The 20,975-nt window shown below is 41.2% G+C and overlaps 1 protein-coding gene, 1 non-coding gene and 1 pseudogene across 2 annotated transcripts in view; 2 read left to right on the top strand and 1 right to left on the bottom strand.

The window, feature by feature from the left end:
• The first annotated feature begins 123 nt into the window (after positions 1–123).
• On the top strand, positions 124–3,348 carry LOC129404322 (Y-box-binding protein 1-like; annotated as a pseudogene).
• On the bottom strand, positions 1,750–1,883 carry LOC129404696 (small nucleolar RNA SNORA51). The gene has a single exon (XR_008630064.1). It is a non-coding gene; the product is annotated as a small nucleolar RNA SNORA51 (small nucleolar RNA).
• A 6,845-nt stretch (positions 3,349–10,193) lies between the features above and the next one.
• DNAH12 (dynein axonemal heavy chain 12) overlaps positions 10,194–20,975 on the top strand; it is a 260,066-nt gene continuing 249,284 nt past the window's right edge. The window contains 4 exon segments of the mRNA XM_055135991.1: positions 10,194–10,279; positions 11,056–11,258; positions 13,376–13,457; positions 14,089–14,115. Of these exon segments, the coding sequence (XP_054991966.1) occupies positions 11,089–11,258; positions 13,376–13,457; positions 14,089–14,115 (279 nt within the window). The 5' untranslated portion in view covers positions 10,194–10,279; positions 11,056–11,088.

Raw genomic sequence — 20,975 nt, 5'->3', positions numbered from 1 at the left:
CTCTCCCCCTCCCGCACTTTCGCCACACCGGCTCGGCGGCCCCTCCTCTCCTCAGCCGCGCCCGAATCTCACGGCGTCTGACCTCACTTTTATTTTTTCAATAAGAGTCAGAAAGAGGAGTAAATGAAAATACAGGCGTGCCAGCGGAAAATATTCAACCGCACGGCTTTATCGAAAGTGCAGTTGCGGGGAGGAAAGGCCAGTCCGCCCAGCCGGAAGCGCTTTGATTGGCTCCGGAAAACGAGTCGGCGCGTTGCCCTGACGAGAAACGCCTACCGTTTCCTCTCGCTGCCTCGGGCTGAGGTGGGCGAGGTCTTAGGCATCTGCTTCCCGGAGTTTCCCAAGTCCGCTTTCCAGGCACTCTCGCCCTCTTCCGAGACTAGCTGGTTTCGCCCTAGGTAGTGTTCGTGCTGACGTGTGGAACTCCGCCGTTTTGGTAGTGACTAATAATGAGCCAAGTATCATAACTTCCTCTTTGTCACCTATGACTTTTTTTTTTTTTAAGCTTTTTACAGTGTGGGACTCAGAGTTCAATTTATCGGGGCAGGGATGTAGCCCCGTAGAGCACAAGCTGCGTGTTTAGGAGACCCCTGGGCTAGATCCCGGCCCCAAATAAGCACTGCTGAAAAGATCAGGGTGCCGAAGTGCTGAAAACAGGGCTGGCGATTGAGAAGAAATAGTAAGAGGAAATTAGTATTTCCTTCAGCACCACATTGGTTGGATCCCAAAGGTAAAAGTGACTTTGGGGAGAGCATAATTAGAATTCTGTGATTAAAAGGGGAAAAATCCAGGATGGGGGAGATTGTGCAATGGGGTGGAGCACATGCTTTGCATATGAGAGCCCAGTTTCATCAGGGCACCACATGTTCCCCAAGTACTTCTGGGTGTGGCTCCAAAACCTAAAGATAAGAAGAAAGAAGGGAACTTGAAGATGTAAAGAACAAATTTTCAACAAGTATTTATTTAAATCCTTGGTTTCCTTATTCTTCTGGGTTGTTTAGACAGTCTGTGGGTTGGTCCTTCAATGGTATTCAGGGCCAAGTGGGGTACTCCTTCTGGTGCTTGCTGGTACTCTTTTTGCAGTTGTGGAAGTCTAACCCGCAGGCTCGAGTACCTTCGACTATCTCCCCTGGCTGCTACCTGGAATGTAAACAAGTCTTTTAAACTGTGTTCTAAAAAGGATAAATTTTGTAGACCACTGAGAGTATTTCCCCCTATTTCTATCTTCTTCTGCCCCATCCATCAAACTTTTTTTTTTTTTTTTTTTTTTTTTTGCTTTTTGGGTCACACTGGGCGTTGCACAGGGGTTACTCCTGACTCATGCACTCAAGGAATTACTCCTGGCGGTGCTCCAGGGACCATATGGGATGCTTGGAATCGAACCCGGGTCAGCAGCGTGCAAGGCTGTGCTATCGCTCCAACCCCCCACCAAACAGTTCACCATGTGCCTGGTCACTGATGATAAATATCTAGTCCAGGATGTCAGGAGCAAAAAGTCTAAGAGTAAAAAGCATATTATTATTTCAGCTGACACACACAAAAGAAGAGAACTTCAGTTTGAAGTACCAAAAAGCAAATTTTAAAATGAAGTTTTCATTCTCCCTAGAAGTTGATTAGTTCAATTTTATTATTTAATTAATTTATGTTTGTGCTGCTGGGGATTGAACTTGGCTTCACAATTGCTAGGCAAGCACAATTGCTAGGCAGAGCTATACCCCAGGCCCAACTCAATTTTATTTATTTATTTTTCCTTTTGCTCCCACTAATAATATAGACCAGGCAAAGAGCCTGGGCTGAGATGTATATGGAGTGATTTTACTGTGCCTCCTTTTTCTATACAGTCAGTCAGTGTTAACACAGCCTCTGGTAAGCACTGGGAGTCTCCAACTCGCTTCAAAATCAGCTACTTGAAAAAAACATAAAAGTTATGATTGGAAATGTGACTTCTCTTTTGGCAAAATTAACTACTTTAACCCTGTAAGCAGACAATCCAGTTTTGAGGGAGATGCTTTAAAGTATTGTGACTTTTTTTTTTTTTTAAATAAGGGTTGGGGCTGGAAAGAGGCTATAGCAAATAAAGTGCTTGCCTTGCATACAACCAACCCAGATGCTATTTCCAGCATCCCATATGGTCCCAAGATCACTGCCAGGAATGAAACCTGGATACAGAACCAGGAGTAACCCCCGAGCATTGCTGGATGTGGTTCCCAAACAAAAAGAAAAAGATAAGTTTGATGGGGAGGGGAGAGCAAACCCCAGAAACCACTGAGCTGGTCCAGTTACCATCACACCTGGGGAGGAGCCGGCCAGTCACCATCACTGCAACTATGAACAGCAGGGCCAAGACGCAGCCGGCCTCGCCCTCAGTGCTGCAGACACCAAGGCCATACCACAGGCAGCAGCGCTGGGAGAAGGAAAGTTTGGGGAACAGTAAAATGGTTCCATGTAAGGAACAGTTGTGGATTCATCAACAGTAATGAAACCATGGAAGATGTATTTATTTACCAGGCTGGAGCGATAGCACAGCAGTTAGGCATTCGCCTTTCACGCAGCCGACCCGAATTCAATTCCTCCGCCCCTATCGGAGAGCCTGGCAAGCTACCGAGAGTATGGAGCCCCAGGGCAGAGCCTGGCAAGCTACCCGTGCATATTGGATATGCCAAAAACAGTAACATTAAGTCTCTCAATGAGAGACGTTACTGGTGCCCGCTCAAACAAATCGATGAGCAACGGGATGACATGACAGTGACAGTGCTATAAAGAATAGCTTCAGGAAGTATCTTTGCAGTGTAGGAGATGGAGAGAGGCTGTGGAGTTTGATGTTTTTGAAGGAGAAAAGGGGACGGAGGCAGAAAATATTACTGGTCCTGGTGGAGTTCCAATGCAAGGCAGGAACTTGTAGATTGTAACCATTATAGACACTGTTCACATCGCAGTGGTCTTCCACTTAATTACCAGCAGCTCTCGGACTCAGTAGCAAAGGCCCATCCAAAGGTTCTGTTCCCAGTCTTACTTCATGCAGAGACCCTAGGGGCATCGACCACAGTATTCCAACTCTCCTGTACAGGGAGAAGTGATGGAGGAGCTAACAACCGGGGTGCAAAAGAGCAAGGTCAATCAGTGAAGCAGTATATGTATTGAGGTTGTTGCCAAAGGGGCCCTCCTCACCAAAGACAGCCTCTCAGAGAAGATAAGGAAATGAAGATAAGGGAAATCAAGGCAATGAGACCCAAGGTCAGCAGCCACTTCTTCAATTATCCACACAAGTGCCCAGAAAATGCTAAGTCACAAGATGGCAAAGAGACAAAAGCAGCCGATTCACTAGCTGAGAATTCGTCCATGAAATGATCATCTGGTTTTGGTTTATAGGTTTACTCACCCTACAAGAAGAAATAAATATGGAAGTCCAGAAATAAGAAATGAACAAAAGATTGGAGCTGAAGACCTGAAGTGCTTGCTTTTTCCCATTGACCAGATAACCAGAACTATCTGCATTATCTATGCAGCATGGGATTTTATTACTTTTTACCTAAACATGACTCTTTTTGGTTAATATGCATGTTTTTAGTGGGGAAAACCAACATACCTTCGAAGATTTTTAAATTGTTTCATATCTGGTCGAGATTTTTAAGAACCTCATTTTTTTTTTTTTTGCTTTTTTGGTCACACCCACCGATGCTCAGGGGTTACTCCTGGCTTTGCACTCAGGAATCACTCCTGGTGGTGCTTGGGGGACCATATGGGATGCCGGGGATCGAACCCAGGTCGGCCGCGTGCAAGGCAAACGCCCTACCCGCTGTGCTATCGCTCCGGCCCCTCATTTTTAGTTTGTAATAAAAAGTTTACAACTTAATAATTTTAAAAAGGTTAAACTTCAAGCACCTGTGAAAAAGATCTTTTTTTTAAAAAAAAGTAAAATTGCCCAGAATAAAAATGACTATCTTTCAACAATGACTTTTGTGCATAGCAAACAATTATGACCATATGCTCTTATTCCCACTCATTTTATTTATTTTTTTAAATTGGAGCCAGATCCAGCTGTGCTCATGGGAAATTTCTACCTCAATGCCCAGGTACCACTTGGTGCCAGAGATTTAAATCTGGCTGCCTGTCTGAAGTATGTGCTCAGCCCTTTAAGTTATCTCCCCTCACCCTTTTCAAAGTAACACTTTGTTGTATATCCATGCTTGTATCTTCCTTGTCTTACTATTTCCCCCCTCCCAGCCCTTTAAAGAGGTATCCTAAAAGTGTCACAACTTCCCATAAAATGTTCACTTTGAACTCAGTAGCACTGTAGCATTGTCATCCCCTTGTTCATCGATTTGCTGGAGTGGGCACCAGTAACATCTCCGTTGTGAGACTTGTTACTGTTTTTAGCATATCGAATACATCATGGGTAACTTGCCAGGCTCTGCCGTGCGGGCGAGATACTCTCGGTAGCTTGCCGGGTTCTCTGAGAGGGGTGGAGGAATCGAACCTGGGTCGGCCGCATGCAAGGCGAATGAATGCCCTACCCGCTGTGCTATTACTCCTCAAAAAATAATATATAATAAATGGTGTATTTAATTATCTTTATAGTTATATATTTTAAAAGAGGGAGTATGCCAAGGATTTAATTATAAGCCTTATTCATGTTATCTACTACTGATTCAAATTCTTGCTCCCAAAGCTATATTTTAATGAGGCTGTTATTACTTTATAATCTACATTTTATTGAAATTTGAGATTGGAAGACTGAGCCAGCACTGATTTCCTGATACTAATAAAAGAGGTTTTAGCCCATACCAAGAAACACCAGTCAATTTTCATAATCAAAAAAGTATGGTTGGTGGAGTTATTCTTGTTGCTTATACACTTATCTGTGACACTATTGTCACATTGTTCATCAGTTTGCTTGAGTGGGTACCAGTAACATCTCCACTTTGAGACTGGTTTTACTGATTTTGGCATATCGAATATGCCACGGGGAGCTTGCCAGGCTCTGCATGTGGGTGGGATACTCTCAATAGCTTGCCAGGCTCTTCGAGAGGGACAGAGAACTCGAACCCGGGTCGGCCACGTGCAAGGCAAACTCTGTACCCACTGTGCTACAATTATTAGTATTTAAGGGCTATTTTCTTGTGATCAGACAAGATTGAGCGAGTGGTATGGCCGTAGACTGGAGTGATAGCACAGCGGGTAGGGCATTTGCCTTGCACTCGGCCCACCCGGGTTTGATTCCTCTATCCCTCTTGGAGAGCCCGGCAACTACCGAGAGTATCCCACCCACACGGCAGAGCCTGGCAAGCTACCCATGGTGTATTTGATATGCCCAAAACAGTAACAACAAGTCTCACAATGGAGACATTACTGGTGCCTGCTTGAGTAAATCAATTAATAACGGGATGACAGTGCTACAGTGCAGTTTCTTGTGATGAACTTCACTTTGGTTGATAGAATTGGCAGCAAGTAAACATAAAAATTTTATATTTGGGGTCATATCCAACTATGCTCTGGGTTTTCTCTGAGAGGGGCTACAAGGGACCATTTGGTGCTAGAAATCAAACTCAGGGCCTCACACATGAAAGGCAATTGCTCTAACCCTTAGCTAAATTCTCAAAAGACTTTTTTCTTTAGCTTAAGGTCAATGTGATACCAATGATATTGTAGTTTTCAGTGGTAGCACTCAGAATTTTGAGCAGTGCCTCATGATATAACTCCTCAGGGTTATCTGCTATATATTCGTGTGTTCAAATTCAATCATTTCCATATGCTTATTTTTCCTCAAGCAAACTATTTCTTCTATTTCTTTCTTTAAAAAAATAGATGTTTTCATTGGCCTGACAACACAGTATATATAACACTAATAAAAATTTATCTTGAGGGGGCTGGAGCGATAACACAACAGGTAGGGCGTTTGACTTGCATGCGACTGATCCAGGTTCTATTCCCAGCATTCCATATGGTCCCCTGAACGTCGCCAGGAGTGATTCCTGAGTGCAGAAACAGGAGTAACCCCTGAGCATCGCCGGGTGTGACCCCCCAAAAAATTAATCTTGAGGCTGGAGAGATAGTACAGCAGGAAGGGTACTTGCTTTGCATGTAATGGGTGGCTCACGTTCAGTCCCTAGTAGCCCATATGGTTCCCCGAGCCGCATCAGGAGTGATCCCTGAGCACAGAGCCAGGACAGCTGGGTGTGGCCCAAAACCCTATCATATGAATTTATAACTTAAGTGAACATTTGAAAATCTCATGTTTCTTACTTCAAAGTAGGATCCAGTTGTTCAAACTACTTCTTAAATAATCTCCAGATTTATTTGCTTTTTGTAGGGAGTAGGAGATTGGGGTCAACTACTCACAACTCTATACTTAGGAGTCACTCTTAGGACTGCTCAGGGAACTTCTATTTATTTGTTTTGAAAATTTAATTTTTTTCAGTTTTTTTGAGACATGGACATATACTATATTGGTATACAGTATGCAGCATAATGTTATGTGTTCATATTTGCAAATAGTTACCAGTATGTTTAATATCTATCATCTCACAGTTATAATTTTTTTTTCTTTTTGGGTCACACCTGGCGATGGTCGGGGATTACTCCTGGTCCATGCACTCAGGAATTACTCCTGGCGGTGCTCAGGGGACCATATGGGATGCTGGGAATAGAACCTGGGTTGGCCGCGTGCAAGGCAAACGCCCTACCTGCTGTACTATCGCTCCAGCCCCTCACAGTTATAATTTTTAATTTGATGATTTGTTAAGACTTTCTTAACAACTCTCAAATATATGGTATAGTATTGTTAATTACAATCACCATGATGAATACTATATTCCTACAACTTATTTACTCATAAGTGGAAGTTTGTATCTTTTGATCTCCTTCATTCATTTCTTCTACTTTCAAAAGTTTATTTTATTGCTTTTTAGTTTAGGGGTCTCATTACGCAATGCTCAGTGCTTACACCTGAATATGTGCTCAGGGATCACTACTAGCGGGGCTCAGGGGACTGTTTGTGGTGTTGGGCATTAAATCTAAGTAGGCAATATGCAAGGCAATCACTTTACCCATTGTACTCTTTCTCCGGCTCCGAAGTTTATTTTATTTCTAAAAAGTTTTTAAAAGCACATTTTCTCTTTTTTTTGACTTCAGATGTAAGTGAGATCATATGGTATATGCTTTGGTTCATTTTAATTATCATAAAATTACAGGGTGTTTTTCTTTTGTGGCATATATATCCAGAAGTTGTATTGCTAAATCTTATGGTATTCTACTTTAATTTTTTTGAGGAACCTCTACTGTTTTCCATAGTTGATATATCAGTTTACATTCTGGCAACAGATACTACTAGGGTTCTCTTTTCTCCAACACCTGACCAATTATTTTTTCTTTTTTTTCTTTTTTTTACTTTGCCAAGAATTCTATGATAAGGAATCTTAGTTATCAGACTTCAAATATTTTTTTTTTTGGTTTTCAAGTGATATTTTATTTATTTATTTATTTAATTTATTTTTTAATTAGTGAGTCACAGTGAGGGTACAGTTATAGATTCACACATTTTCGTGCTTGTTTTTCCCTCATGCAATGTTTGAGAACCCATCCCTCCACCAGTGTCCATTCTCCACCTCCAATGAACCCAGTATCCCTCCCACCCCCCCAATCCTACCCCCCTACCCCACCCCGCCTCTGTAGCGGGGTATTCCAACTTGATATCTCTCTTTCCTTTTGGGTGTTGTGGTTTGTTGTAGGGGCACTGAGTGGTCATCCTGTTCAGTCTTTAGTCTACTTTCAACACACATTTCCCTTCCCGCGCAGGATCTCCAATCACATATTACTTGGTGTTCCCTTCTCTATCTGGGATGACTTTCCCCCAGCGTGTGAGGCCAGCTTCAAGCTATGGAGCCAACCTCCTGGTATTATATACTACTATTCTTGGCTGTTAGTTTCCTACTCTGTTGTTCTATATTCCACAGATGAGTGCATTCTTTCTATGTCTGTCCCTCTTTCTGGATCATTTCACTTAGCATGATACTTTCCATGTTGATCCACTTATATGCAAAGTTCATGACTTCATCCTTTCTAACAGCTGCATAGTATTCCACTGTATAGGTGTACCAAAGTTTCTTTAGCCAGTCATCTGTTCTAGGGCACTCGGGTTTTTTTTCCAGATTCTGGCTATTGTAAACAGTGCTGCGATGAACATATAAGTGCAGATGTCATTTCGACTACACTTTTTTGTTTCTCCGGGATATATTCCCAGAAGTGGTATTGCTGATCAAATGGAAGCTCAATTTCTAATTTTTTTGAGTAGTGTCCATATTGTTTTCCAAAGGGGCTGGACCAGTCAGCATTCCCACCAGCAGTGTAGAAGGGTCCCTTTCTCCCCACATCCTCTCCAACAGCGGTTGCTTTTGTTCTTTTGGATATGTGCCATTCTCTGTGGTGTGAGGTGGTATCTCATGGTAGTTTTGATCTGCATCTCCCTGATGATTAGTGATGCTGAGCATTTTTTCATGTGCCTTTTGGTCATTCATATCTCTTCCTTGGAAAAGTTTCTGTTCATTTCTTTGGCCCATTCTCTGATGGGGTTGGATGTTTTTTTCTTGTAGAGTTCAACCAGTGCTTTATATACCCTTGATATCAATCCTTTATCGGATGGGTATTGGGTGAATATCCTTTCCCTTCTGTAGATTGCCTTTGTATTCTGGTCACTGTGTCTTTTGTGGTACAGAAGCTTTTTAGTTTAATATAGTCACATTTGTTTATCTCTGTTTCTACTTGATTGCTTAGTTCTGTGTCCTCTTTGAAGATACCTTTAGCTTCAATATCGTGAAGGGTTTTGCCGACCTTGTCTTCGATATACCTTATGGATTGTGGTCTGATGTTGAGGTCTTTAATCCATTTTGATCTGATTTTTGTGCATGGTGTCAAGTCAAGCTCTAAGTCCATTCATTTGCATGTGGTTGTCCAGTTATGCCAGCACCATTTGTTGAAGAGGCTTTCCTTGCTCCTCTTCACATTTCTTGCCCCCTTATCAAAGATTAGATGATCATACATTTGGGATTGTGTGTAGGGATATTCCGCTCTTTTCCAACCAATTATTATTTCTTGTCATTTTGATAAAAGCCATTGTAACTAATGTGAAGTGATATCACATTGTGGTTTGATTTATATCTCTCTTATCAGAAAATTTGATAAGTTCTTTTTTTTTGTTTGTTTGTTTTTTGGGTCACACCCAGTGATGCTTAGGGATTACTCCTGGCTCTGCACTCAGGAATTACTCCTGGTGGTGCTCAGGCTGCCATATGGGATGCTGGGAATCAAACCCAGGTCGGCCGCATGCAAGGCAAATGCCGTACCCGCTCTGCTATCACTCCAGCCCTGAATTTGAGCAGTTCTTAAAGTACCTGTTGACGATTTGTTTATTTTTGGAAAACTGTTTAGAACCTATGTTTATTATAGGTTCAAAATAAGCAATTATTATTTTGCTACTGTATTATATCAGTTCTTAATATATTTTTGAGTATTAAACCGTTGTCATTTCTATGATTTTATTTTCTCTCATTCTGTAGGGAATTTTTTCATTTTGCTGATGCTTTCACTTGTACAGATGCACACCTATTTGTGTAGACTAGTATTGTTTAGAGTATGCATTGTACCACCTTAAATATCAAGTCTCACATTTCTCTCTATAAGTATACTCACAAAATTTTGCACCTTATTCTTTGATCTTGTCAAAAGATTTACCAAAGGAAAATATTACATTGTCAAACAAATGCCAAATATAATTACAAGATAAATTATATTGCTGATTAGTGACAATATGAACAGGAAGTCACTAATTATGATATTTGAAGACTTGATCCTTCCTTGAGAAGTGTTTACAAAAATCTGTTTCCTCACAGATCCAAATGTCCAGACTTTGCAGTTTCCCACAATTTGAAGATCTGGATTCCCTGTGCCAAGGGAAAGGCAGTTAGGCAAAGCACTGTGTTACTCAATTTTGCTGCTCAGTTGTGTAATGAATTGTTGTGACAGATAATCCTAGTCTGTGGCAGCTCAGCAACTGCTTCTCCAGGCAACCTTCCTCTAGTCTCTACAGTTGCCCCAACAGTTTACATGACGACAACTTTGTTTCTACAGAAGTTGAAAAAGTCGCATTAGGAGGCTGCCCCTTTCCTCTAGCTGAAACCAGTGGGTTTTGGAGGGTTTGTGCCTCATTTCCCTTCTTCACTTGAGGAGAATCTCAATTATGCCTCCTTTCTTTGAAGCCAGGAAGTAGTGAAAAGCCATCAGACAGGTATTTCTCGTCTTCTGCCATTTCCTGTGCTTTTCATGGTAGAACTGAATTGAACAAACACTCTTTTCAAAATACCCAAATGCTATGGACAACTGCTGCAAATGTTGCTGGTTTAACATTTATATGGCATTTACATTTAGCTATTTCATCAAAGGTACCTGTTTTTGCTGATCATAATCACTTTGTAGAAAGGCAGGAAGGCTAACTAAAATAGTTAATATGGATGTTTAAAAATATCAGTGGTGTTAAATATGGGTTTTTGCCTGACATGAGGGATTATACCTCAAAAACTATTTTAGCTGCTGTTGCATTTTAGGGAAAAATTTGAATTCAGAATTTTGAAACTAAGTATATTCAGAGAGTGGCTCATTTAGTTCCTTAATTTTTCTTGTTTCTTGTTTTTTCTTTATGTTTGTTTATTTTGAGGCTACACCCATTAAAGTTCAGGGATTGCTACTGACTGCGCATTCAGTCAATGCTTAGGAAATCATATGGGGTGCTGGGGATCGAACTTGGTCTGCTGCTTGCAAGGCAAGCATCCTACCTGCTGTACTATCACTCTAGCCCCTAGCTTCATTTCTTAATATCAAGTGATTGGACAAATTCTAAAGGAACACTTATCTCATTGTCTCATCTGCTATTCTTAAGACTAATATATTACTCTTACGAGGAATATCTAGAAAGGTTAAGAATTTAATTTTAGTATTGATATGTAAAATAAGTTATGAATATATTGATGATTTATAACCATGACTTTGTTAACTTTTTCTCTTTAGAGTATATCATATTTTTATGTTTAGGGCTCCAAAATGTCAGATCCAAGCAAAACTGCCATTGCAGCAGAAAAGACGGCTCTGAACTTGAAATTACCTCCCATTGTTCACCCTCCTGAAAACATAGGTGTTGACACACCTGCACAGAGTAAGCTGCTGAATTACAGAAAATCCAAGGAGCAAGTGAAGACAGTTAATCAGCTAGTGTAAGTAGAAAATTAGTAAACAAGTCTTTTTTGAAATTTGAATAAATTTGTGTTTATATTCTTATAAAAAACTAACTTGGTAGATTGTTCATAGGCAAAAGACCATGTTCAAATAAATTATAAAAAATGGAAAAATAGGGGATATGGTGCCGCCAGCAGATAAACCTGTACCTGTGGGGTGAGTGCATCAGCAGTTTGATGATGCCTTCAGACTTCCAGATACCCCAAAATTGCTGCTGTGCCTTTGGCCAGACCCCAACAACTTGGGGCCAAGTTTACCAAGAATTAAATGGCCAAAAGTTAGGTATATGGGAGACACACCCACAAACCACCTCTGACGCAGCTATATAAGCTCATTTATTGTCCTTATTTCAGAGACCTTCAAATTTCAAAAGAGATCAAAAGATGCAGATAGGGCCTGTAGCGCAGAGGTAGGTGGGAACCCATGACTGAGAGCCCCAGGCTCGCTTGGATCAGGACTCGGCCTCCTCCCCAAAGGTATCCAGTTTTTCAGTAGCTTGGCAGTCACACCCACAAACTGCCCCCGGCGCCATGTAATCTCATCAATGGCCAAGACCCAGAGACTATAAACTAAAGCTCCCAGAAGAGAATGACACAGAACTTTTTGGACATTATATTCTATCCATATAGAATAGAGTATTCTATATGGAGTCTCTTGCCCCCGCGCCTGGCTGTCCTCACCGGGGCCCCTCAGACGGGGTGGGTTGAGTTTCCATCCCTGCCCTGAGCAGAGCCCCGGCAGCCGAAGACCACTGGAACCTAGCCACAGTCATGCTCTGGGCCCCTCTCTGTGCATTCGGACAAACCTCAGGCATGAAGGAACCGGTCCAGGAACCCAGGTGTGCGGGACCTGGGGCTGAGATCTCTAAGCCTGCTTGGATCAGGACTCTTCCGCCCAGATCCCTCATTTTCTAGTAGCTAGGCAGCCAAGCCCAGAAACTGCCCCTGGCACCCGTGTAATCCCATCAATGGCCAACATCCGGAGACTATAAAACCAAACTCCTGAAAACAACATCTTATAGCCTAGTTCTCTCTCTTGAGGAACCTGGCAAGCTACCAAGAGTTTTCTGCCCACATGGGAGAGCCTGGAAAGCTCCCTGTGGTGTATTCATATGCCAAAACCAGTAACAATGATGGATTTTATTCCCCTGACCCTGAAAGAGCCTCCAATGCAGCACCATTGGGAAGGATGAGTAATGAGAGGCTTCTAAAATCTCAGGCCTGGGATGAATGGAGATGTTACTGAGACTGCTCAAGAAAATCAACAATCAACGGGATGATGATGATGATGATGATGATGATGATGATGTATATTCCATCCATAACAAGCAATACAAAACAAATTATCTAGCATTGCCTTTTTGGCAGGTTTGAGTGGTGGTGAGACTGGTGTTGAAATATCGAATGTAACCAAAGTAGAGAGTATGGGTGAAATTGTCTGCCACACAAGCAGGGGAAGGTTTGAAATGGGGTTGGGGGGATAATACTGGGGATTTTGGTCGTGGGAAGTGTGAAATGGTGAAGGGATGGTTGTTTGATGATTATATGACCGAAGCTCAAACATGAAAGCTTTGTAGCTGTATCTCGTGGTGAATAAAAAAAAAGTGGGGAGAAATAATAATAAAATAATAAAATAAAGTTAACATTCAGAATAGAATTTAAAAAAAGTAATGTGGAGTTCATGCCCAATTCAATCAGCTTAATCAATGGCTGAATAAATAGCAGTACTCCTACATTATTTAAAAAAATGGAAAAATAGTGTTTGTAAATGTTTTATAGTACTTTAATCAGTGCTTACTTTAAGCATTATTTTAGGTCACATTACCTTCTTCACAGTAACCCTATATGGTGGGTTGCTTAATTAATTACTTAATTAATTTTGGATTTTGGGCTGCACCTGGCTCTGTGTTCAGGGATAATTCCTGATGGGGCTCGAGGGACCATATGAGGTTCCTGTAATTGAATCCAGGTCAGGCACATGCAAGGTAAGTGCTTTACCTTCTGTGCTATCTCTCCAGCTCCACTGGTGGTAATGTTTTGATATGTTGGTATATTCACTTCGAGAGCATCATATATTTTCTAACTATAAATTTCAGAGTTGAACAAGCCAAAGTAAATTTAGATAAGACACTAGATAGAAGAAGATCTCCAACACCAGAGCCAGAGTATCCTGCAACTGTAAGTTCATGTTTTCTCTAAAAAGTTTATTTTGGGGGGTGTAGGTATATGGCCCACAGTACTTGGAAGTCTCTCCTAGCAGAGAATTGCTGACTGAGGTGAGGTGGAGTGGGAGTGGTCTTCCCACACCAAAAGCATACATTTCAGCCTTTGAGTCATTCTTTTGGTGCTTAAAATTTATTCTTAAGGATTGGGAATATCACTTAGTAGGCAGATTTACATGCATAAGGCCTTAGACTTCATCTTTGAAGCTTCCAAAGTGTGGCAGGGGAACAGGTTTATCCTTATACTATCTTAATTTTTAATTTTTTTTGTTTTTTTTTGCTTTTTGGGTCACACCCAGCGATGCTCAGGGGTTACTCCTGGCTTTGCACTCAGGAATTACTCCTGGCGGTGCTTGGGGGACCACATGGGATGCCGAGGATCGAACTCGGATCGGCCGTGTGCAAGGCAAACGCTCTACCTGCTGTGCTATCGCTCCGGCCCCAATTTTTAATTATTTTGAATGTTTCAAGATAGCAAATATTTTCAGAAAAGTGTTTTAAACTGCTTAAAAGTTTAAAAATTAAAAATATTTAATTGCTTAAAAATTTTTTATCTTGATTTAATTATGTCTGTTTGCTTTTGACAGATGTACAGTGACCTTAAAAAGAGAGGGGTGAGTTAGATTTTTCGTATTTCTTGTTTGAAAATCTTCAAAAAATTATTACAAAGTGCTTCTTTCTGAGAAGTCAAAATGCAGATGGAGAAGATAATTTTATTTGTAGACAAAAAAAGAAACTTGGAACAGATTTTAGTATTTTCTGACAATGGAAAATGCATATGACCCTAATATTTGAATTTTACTTTTGATACCGTTTATTATTTCAGTATTATTTATAAATATGTCAGTTCTTATTCTGAAAACAAAAGAAAAATCAAAAGTGACTCACATAGGAAATGTATCTAATTTATAATTAATGAAATAATGAATTTTCCTAATATTGATATTATAATTATTTATAATATATTGTATGCTAGTCACAGGCTAGATGCTAGAGATTTTTTTCCCATTTGGGTCACACCCTGATGCACAGGGGTTACTCCTGGCGGTGTTCGGGGGACCATAGTGGATGCTGGAGTCGAACCCAGGTTGGCCGCGTGTAAGGCAAATGACCTACCCACTGTGCTATTGCTCCAGTCTCTAAATGCTAGAGATTTAAATGAAAGATTCTGGGGGCCTGAGAGAGAGAGAGTATAGTGGGTAAAGCACCTGCCTTGCACATCCTTGACCTGAATTCAATGCCCATATGGTTCTGTGAGCACTGGCAGGAGTAAAACCTGAATGCAGAGTCGGGAGTAAGCCCTGTGCATCGCCAGGTGTGACCCAAAAACCAAAAAAAATTTTTTTAAATGACGGGACTGGAGCAATAGCACAGCGGGTAGGGTGTTTGCCTTGCACGCGGCCGACCCAGGTTCGATTCCCAGAATCCCATATGGTCCCCTGAGCACTGCCAGGAGTAATTCCTGAGTGCAGAGCTAGGAGTAACCCCTGTGCATCGCTGGATGTGACCCAAAAAGAAAAAAAAAGAGATGGAGAGGGGTTAGAGCGATAGTACCACAGGTAATGTGTTTTCCTTGAACTCAGTCAATCCGGGTTCCACAACCGCCATCCCATACGGTACCCCAGGAGTATCCCCTGAGCGAGAGAGAGAAAAGAGAGGAGGGAAGAGAGAGAGAGAGTGAGAGTGAGAGAGAGCAGACACACATCTGGGAACATACTATGCCATTTCCTCTTTTGTGTAATCAGTTCCATATGACAGTAGCCCTTGTGTCTACTGTCTGTGGGTGTTAGTCTCATATTATATGTTATTTTATACTCCACAAATGAGTGCAGTCCTCCTATGTCTGTCCTTCTCTTTCTGACTCATTTCATTTAGCATGATACTCCCCATGTCCATTCACCTAAAAGCAAATTTCATGACTTCATCTCTCCTAACAGCTGCATACTATTCCATTTTCTTTAACCAGTTGTCTGTTCTTGGGCACTTGGGTTGTTTCCAGATTCTGGCTATTGTGAACAGTGCTGCAACTAACATACAGGTGCAGATGTTATTTCTACTGTGCTTTTTTGCACCCTCAGGGTATATTCCCAGAAGTGGTATAGTGGGGTCATACAGGAAGCTCAATTTCTAGTTTTTGAAGGAATGTCTATATTGTTTTCCAAAACAGCTGGACTAATCGACATTCCCACCAGCAGTGAAAGAACGTCCCTTTTCCCCACATTCACACTGGTTGCTTTTGTTCTTTTGAATGTCTGCCAGTCTCTGTGGTGTGAGATAATAACTCATTGTTGTTTTGATTTGCAACTCTCTGAAGATTATTGATGTGGAGCATTTTTTAGTGTGTGTCTTTGGCCATTTGTATTTCTTTTTTTTTTTCTCTTTGGATCACACCTGGCATTGCACAGGGTTACTCCTGGCTCATGCACTCAGGAATTACTCCTGGGGGTGCTCGGGGGACCATATGGGGTGCTGGGAACCGAACCCGGTTCGGCCGCGTGCAAGGCAAATGCCCTACTCATTGTGCTATCATTCCAGCCCCTGTATTTCTTTTTTGAGGAAGCTTCTGTTCATTTCTTCTTTCCAATTTTTGATGGGGTTGGAGGTTTTTTCTTGAACAATTCTACTAGTGTCTTGTATATTCTGAATATTAATCTTTTATCAGATAGGAATTGGGTAAATATTCCTTCCCATTCTGTGGGCTCTCTGTATTTTGGTCACTGTTCTTTTTTTTTTTTTTTTTTTTTTTGCTTTTTGGGTCATACCTGGCAATGCACAGGCATTACTCCTGGCTCTGCACTCAGGAATTACCCTTGGCGGTGCTCAGGGGACCATATGGGATGCTGGGAATTGAACCCAGGTCGGCCTGGCAAACGTGCAAGGCAAACGCCCTATCCGCTGTGCTATCACTCCAGCCCCAGTCTCTGTTCCTTTTGAGGTTCGGAAGCCTCCTGGTTTAATGTAGTCCCATTTGTTTATGTTTGTTTCCACTAGCGTGGTCAGTGGTGTTTCATCCATAAAGATGCTTTTAGCTTCAATGTCGTGGAGAGTTCTGCCTACATTTCCCTCTATGCACCTTATAGATTCAGGTCTGATATTGAGCTCTTTAGTCCACTTTGATCTGACTTTTGTGCCTGGCGTTAGACAGAGGTCAGAGTTCATTTTTTTGTAGGTAGCAGTCCAGTTTTTCCCTGTTTTCCCAGCACCACTTGTTGAAAAGGCTTTTCTTGCTCCACTTCACATTTCTTGCTCCTTTGTCAAAGATTAAGTGATCATATATTTGAGACAGACTTGCCTATTTACTGTGTATGGGAACTGATGCAAGACAATCCTAAAACATTAGAATATTTAACTCAAGATTGACTGTGTTGGAAGACTAATTTGTCTATGAATTTAGTAATCTTGCATGTCTGCACATGCAAGATTTTTGCCTTTTAAGTGTCTTACAATCTTTTTTTTTTTTTTTTTTTTTTGCTTTTTGGGTCACACCCAGAGATGCACAGAGGTTACTCCTGGCTCTGCACTCAGGAATCGCTCTTGGTGGTGTTCAAGGTACCACATGGGATGCTGAGAATCAAACCCAGGTCGGCCTTGTGCAAGGCAAACACCCTATCCTGTGTGCTATTGCTCCAGCCCCAGTGTCTTACAATCTTAAGAAGGGAACCTGGCATGAAAATAGTAAATTACTTCGGAACTCACTGCTTTTGAAATTTGATCTCTAGGATCTCCACTACTTTGTCGTTAATGTCACCGGTGATCAGTAATTGCCAAATTCAAAGATTTTTTTCAGCATTCTCTTACTAGACTTCTATAGCTGACTTTCTTTGGGAGGTCATTTTGGGATGCTCGAATCTATTCCTGGCCTAGTGCTAAGGATTACTCTGCTCAAGGTACCATGAGGTAAGAATCCTGAACTTCAGCATGCAGAGCATGTGCTTTAGCCCTTAAAGCCATCTCCCTGGCTTAATAGACATAATAGACTCGTTAAAATAATTGGACCCCGGAGGCCTGAGAGATAGGGCTGTGAGTAAGGCGCTTGCCTTGCATGTGGCTGATCTGCGTTCGATTTATGGCATTTCCTCTGGTCCCCTGAGCACTGCCAGGAGTGATTCCTGAGTGTACAGCTAGAAGTAACCTTTCAACATCGCCAGGTGTGGCGCCAAAAAACCAGAAACAAAATTAAAATAATTGTACACCTGGATCAGTGGGACAGATGATTTCTGTTAAATAGACACACACGAGTACATCCAATTATCACCGAGGCTTAAAGATCAATTCAATAAAAGGATAGTATTTCAACAAGTGAAGTAACTAGAAATAAAATAAAATAAAAACTAAAATAAATAAGTTTTTTAATCAAACGTAAGTTTTAAACTTTATATAAAAATTAACCAAAATAGGTTATAAAATTAAAAACATAAAACTATTAGAGATCTTTTGAAGGAACCATAGTAAAAACACAAAACTATAACATTTAAACATTTTGTTGTTGTTGTTGTTTTGGGTCCCTGTAGTGTGTAGAGGCTATTCTTGGCTCTGGAAGCGTTTGGGGAGCATATGGTGCTAAAGATTTGACTGGGGTGACCCAGATGTAAGGCAAGTGCCTTAACCACTCCATCTCTTCAAACCCACATTTTTATTTTCAAGTAATTCCAGACTTACAAAAATATTGTTTTAAAGTTCAGAGACTTCGCGCATATGCTGCCTGAGCCCATGTGCTGCTTGTGCCATGTGGCCGAGCACATGTGTCGCCCGCATCTCCCCCCTTGAGATGTGTACTTTCATGCTTTCGTGTCCAGTGCTAGGGTGTGTGTAGAGCTCTCTCCATCTTTGGAGGAGCCCGCGTTCTTTCTTGAGCGCGTTACTCCTACTGGTTTTCCTTTTCCACTTATCCCTTCCTCCTTCCCTAGGACCTTCTAAATAAAGTCTGTTACTTCACTGAAAAAAAAAAATAAAGTTCAGAGACTTCCTCTATATCTTGACCTGTTTCATAATGTTGATTTTCTTATATGGAGTAATTACTGTAGTAGTTTCCAAATAGACATTAAAAAAATTCCTTCAATTTTTTAGTTGCAATTTTTAGAAGTTTTGTGTGTGTATGTGTGTGTGTGTGTGTGTGTGTGTGTATGTGTGTGTGTGTGTGTGCAGGGGGTATTTTGCTTTGTTTTGTTTTGTTTTGGGGACATACTTGGCAGTGCTTGGAGGCTATTCTCAGATCTGTGTTTGAAAACCTATGCAATCTGGGGCCGGAGCGATAGCACAGTGGGTAGGGCGTTTGCCTTGCACGCGGCCGACCCGGGTTCGATCCCCGGCATCCCATATGGTCTCCCAAGCGCCGCCAGGAGTAATTCCTGAGTGCAAAGCCAGGAGTAACCCCTGAGCATCGCTGGGTGTGACCCAAAAAGAAAAAAAAAAAAAGAAAACCTAGCAATCAGTACCAGTGCCAGGGATTAAAGTTGGGTCTCTTGCATACAAAGTATGTGATCATTCTGTTGAATTATCTCTCTCAAAAACTATTATGATTGCAATACTTTCTTTTCGAATCTACATGACAGGATTTAATTCTAATTTTGTTTTCCATGTTTGTAGCTCCCTTCTATCATGGTTCAGTGTGTTTTGGCCAGTACATTGGTACTTGAGCCTGGTTGTACTAAGGGCCACTAAGATCACCCCAGCAGTGCTCAAGGTGTAGTAGGGCTATACACAGCAGTCCTGGGGTTGGGGGGTGCATGAGGTACTTAGGATAGAACTCAGGGTTTTTCACCTGCCAGGTAATTTCTCCACCCCTTTATGCCATATTCCTGATCCCACTCCCTAAAACTTTTAAACAATATCTAACTTTATTTGAATATAAATTGCAGTTGTCTTTAATTTTATTAGAACTTTAAAAAGTTAGGATTTTATGCCATCCAAACATCCTTTTTTTTTTCTTTTTGGGTCACACCCTGCGATGCACAGGGGTTACTCCTGGCTCTGCACTCAGAAATTACTCCTGGCAGTGCTCAGGGGACCATATGGGATGCTGGGAATCAAACCCGGGTTGGCCGTGTGCAAGGCAAACGCCCTATCCGCTGTGCTATTGCTCCAGCCCCGCCATCCAAACATCTTAATTTTTACATTGTCACTGTCACTATCACTGTCATCCCCTTGCTCATCAATTTGCTCGAGTGGGCATCAGTAACGTCTCTATTGTGAGACTTGCTACTGAATTTATAAATTTTTTCAATGCAAAATTTTTTTGTGGGTGCTCATGGAGCTACGGGATTATTCCTAGCCATATGCTTGGACAATCAGGTCATATGCTTCAATGCTAGGCCTTAGTGATGTGGATTTGTTCAGGTGCTGGGGGTCATGAGGGCTACCCTGGTGATGGTTTTCAGTATCAGGGCCACCTAGTTGCTCCTTTGCAATCTTGTACATTAATTAAAATTTTTTTTTATTGAATCACTGTGAGATACAGTTACAAAGCTTACATGATTGAGTTTCAGTCATGCAATGATTGAACACCCGTCCTTCTACCAGTGTAACTTTTCCACCACCAATCCCCAGTATCCCTCCTGTCACCCCATTCCACCCCACCTTCTGTCTCTATTGAAGGCAGTTTCCTTCTTTCTCTCTGCTTTTGGGCATTATGGTTTGCAATACAGATACTGAGAGGCCATCATGTTTGTTCCTTTATTTACTTTCAGCATACATCTCCTACATCTCCCATCCCAAGCGATCCCTCCAACCATCACTGACTGAGGGGGTCTCTTCACTATCCCAACTGCCTTCTCCCCCAGCACTTGAGGCAGGCTTCCAATCATGGACCAATCCTCCTGGCCCTTGTCTCTACTGTCCTTGGGTGGTAGTCTCATACTATGTTATTTTATATTCCAAAAATGAATGCAGTCATTCTATGTTTGTCCCTCTCTTTGACTCATTTCATTTAGCATGATACTCTCCTTGTACATCTGCTTATAAGCACATTTCATGACTTCATTTTTTCCCCTAACAGCTGCATAGTATTCCCTTGTGTAGATGTACAAAACTTTATTTAACCAATTGTCTGTTCTTGGGCATTTGGGTTATTTCCAGATTTTGGCTTTTGTGAACAGTGATGCAATAATGTATGTTAGTTTTTCCCCATGAACTTTAGGATAAACTTGTTCAGATTTATGAAAATATATAAATGTTTTTATTGACATTACATCAGTTAATTTTGAGATAAATTGAAATTTTTTACAATGTTGAGATGTTTTTACCAAGATAGTATTTTTTCATTTTATTATGTCAATTTTTGTTACAGAACTCATTATTATAAATTATATTATAACAATTTATGAAATTATTTTGCTACAGTGCTGAAAATAATCTCCAAGGGAGTAAGGGCTTTGTATTTTTTGTTAAATACTTTGTTAAGTAAACATGGATATTTGTTGAATTAATGAATGTTTGTTGAATAAAGGATAAATTAATGAATATTTATTTATTTATT

Source organism: Sorex araneus, chromosome 4 (assembly GCF_027595985.1).
Source record: "Sorex araneus isolate mSorAra2 chromosome 4, mSorAra2.pri, whole genome shotgun sequence".
Lineage (NCBI taxonomy): Eukaryota > Metazoa > Chordata > Mammalia > Eulipotyphla > Soricidae > Sorex > Sorex araneus.
The sequence above is the reverse complement of the archived record's forward strand: the minus strand, read 5'-3'. Positions and strand labels throughout refer to the sequence as shown.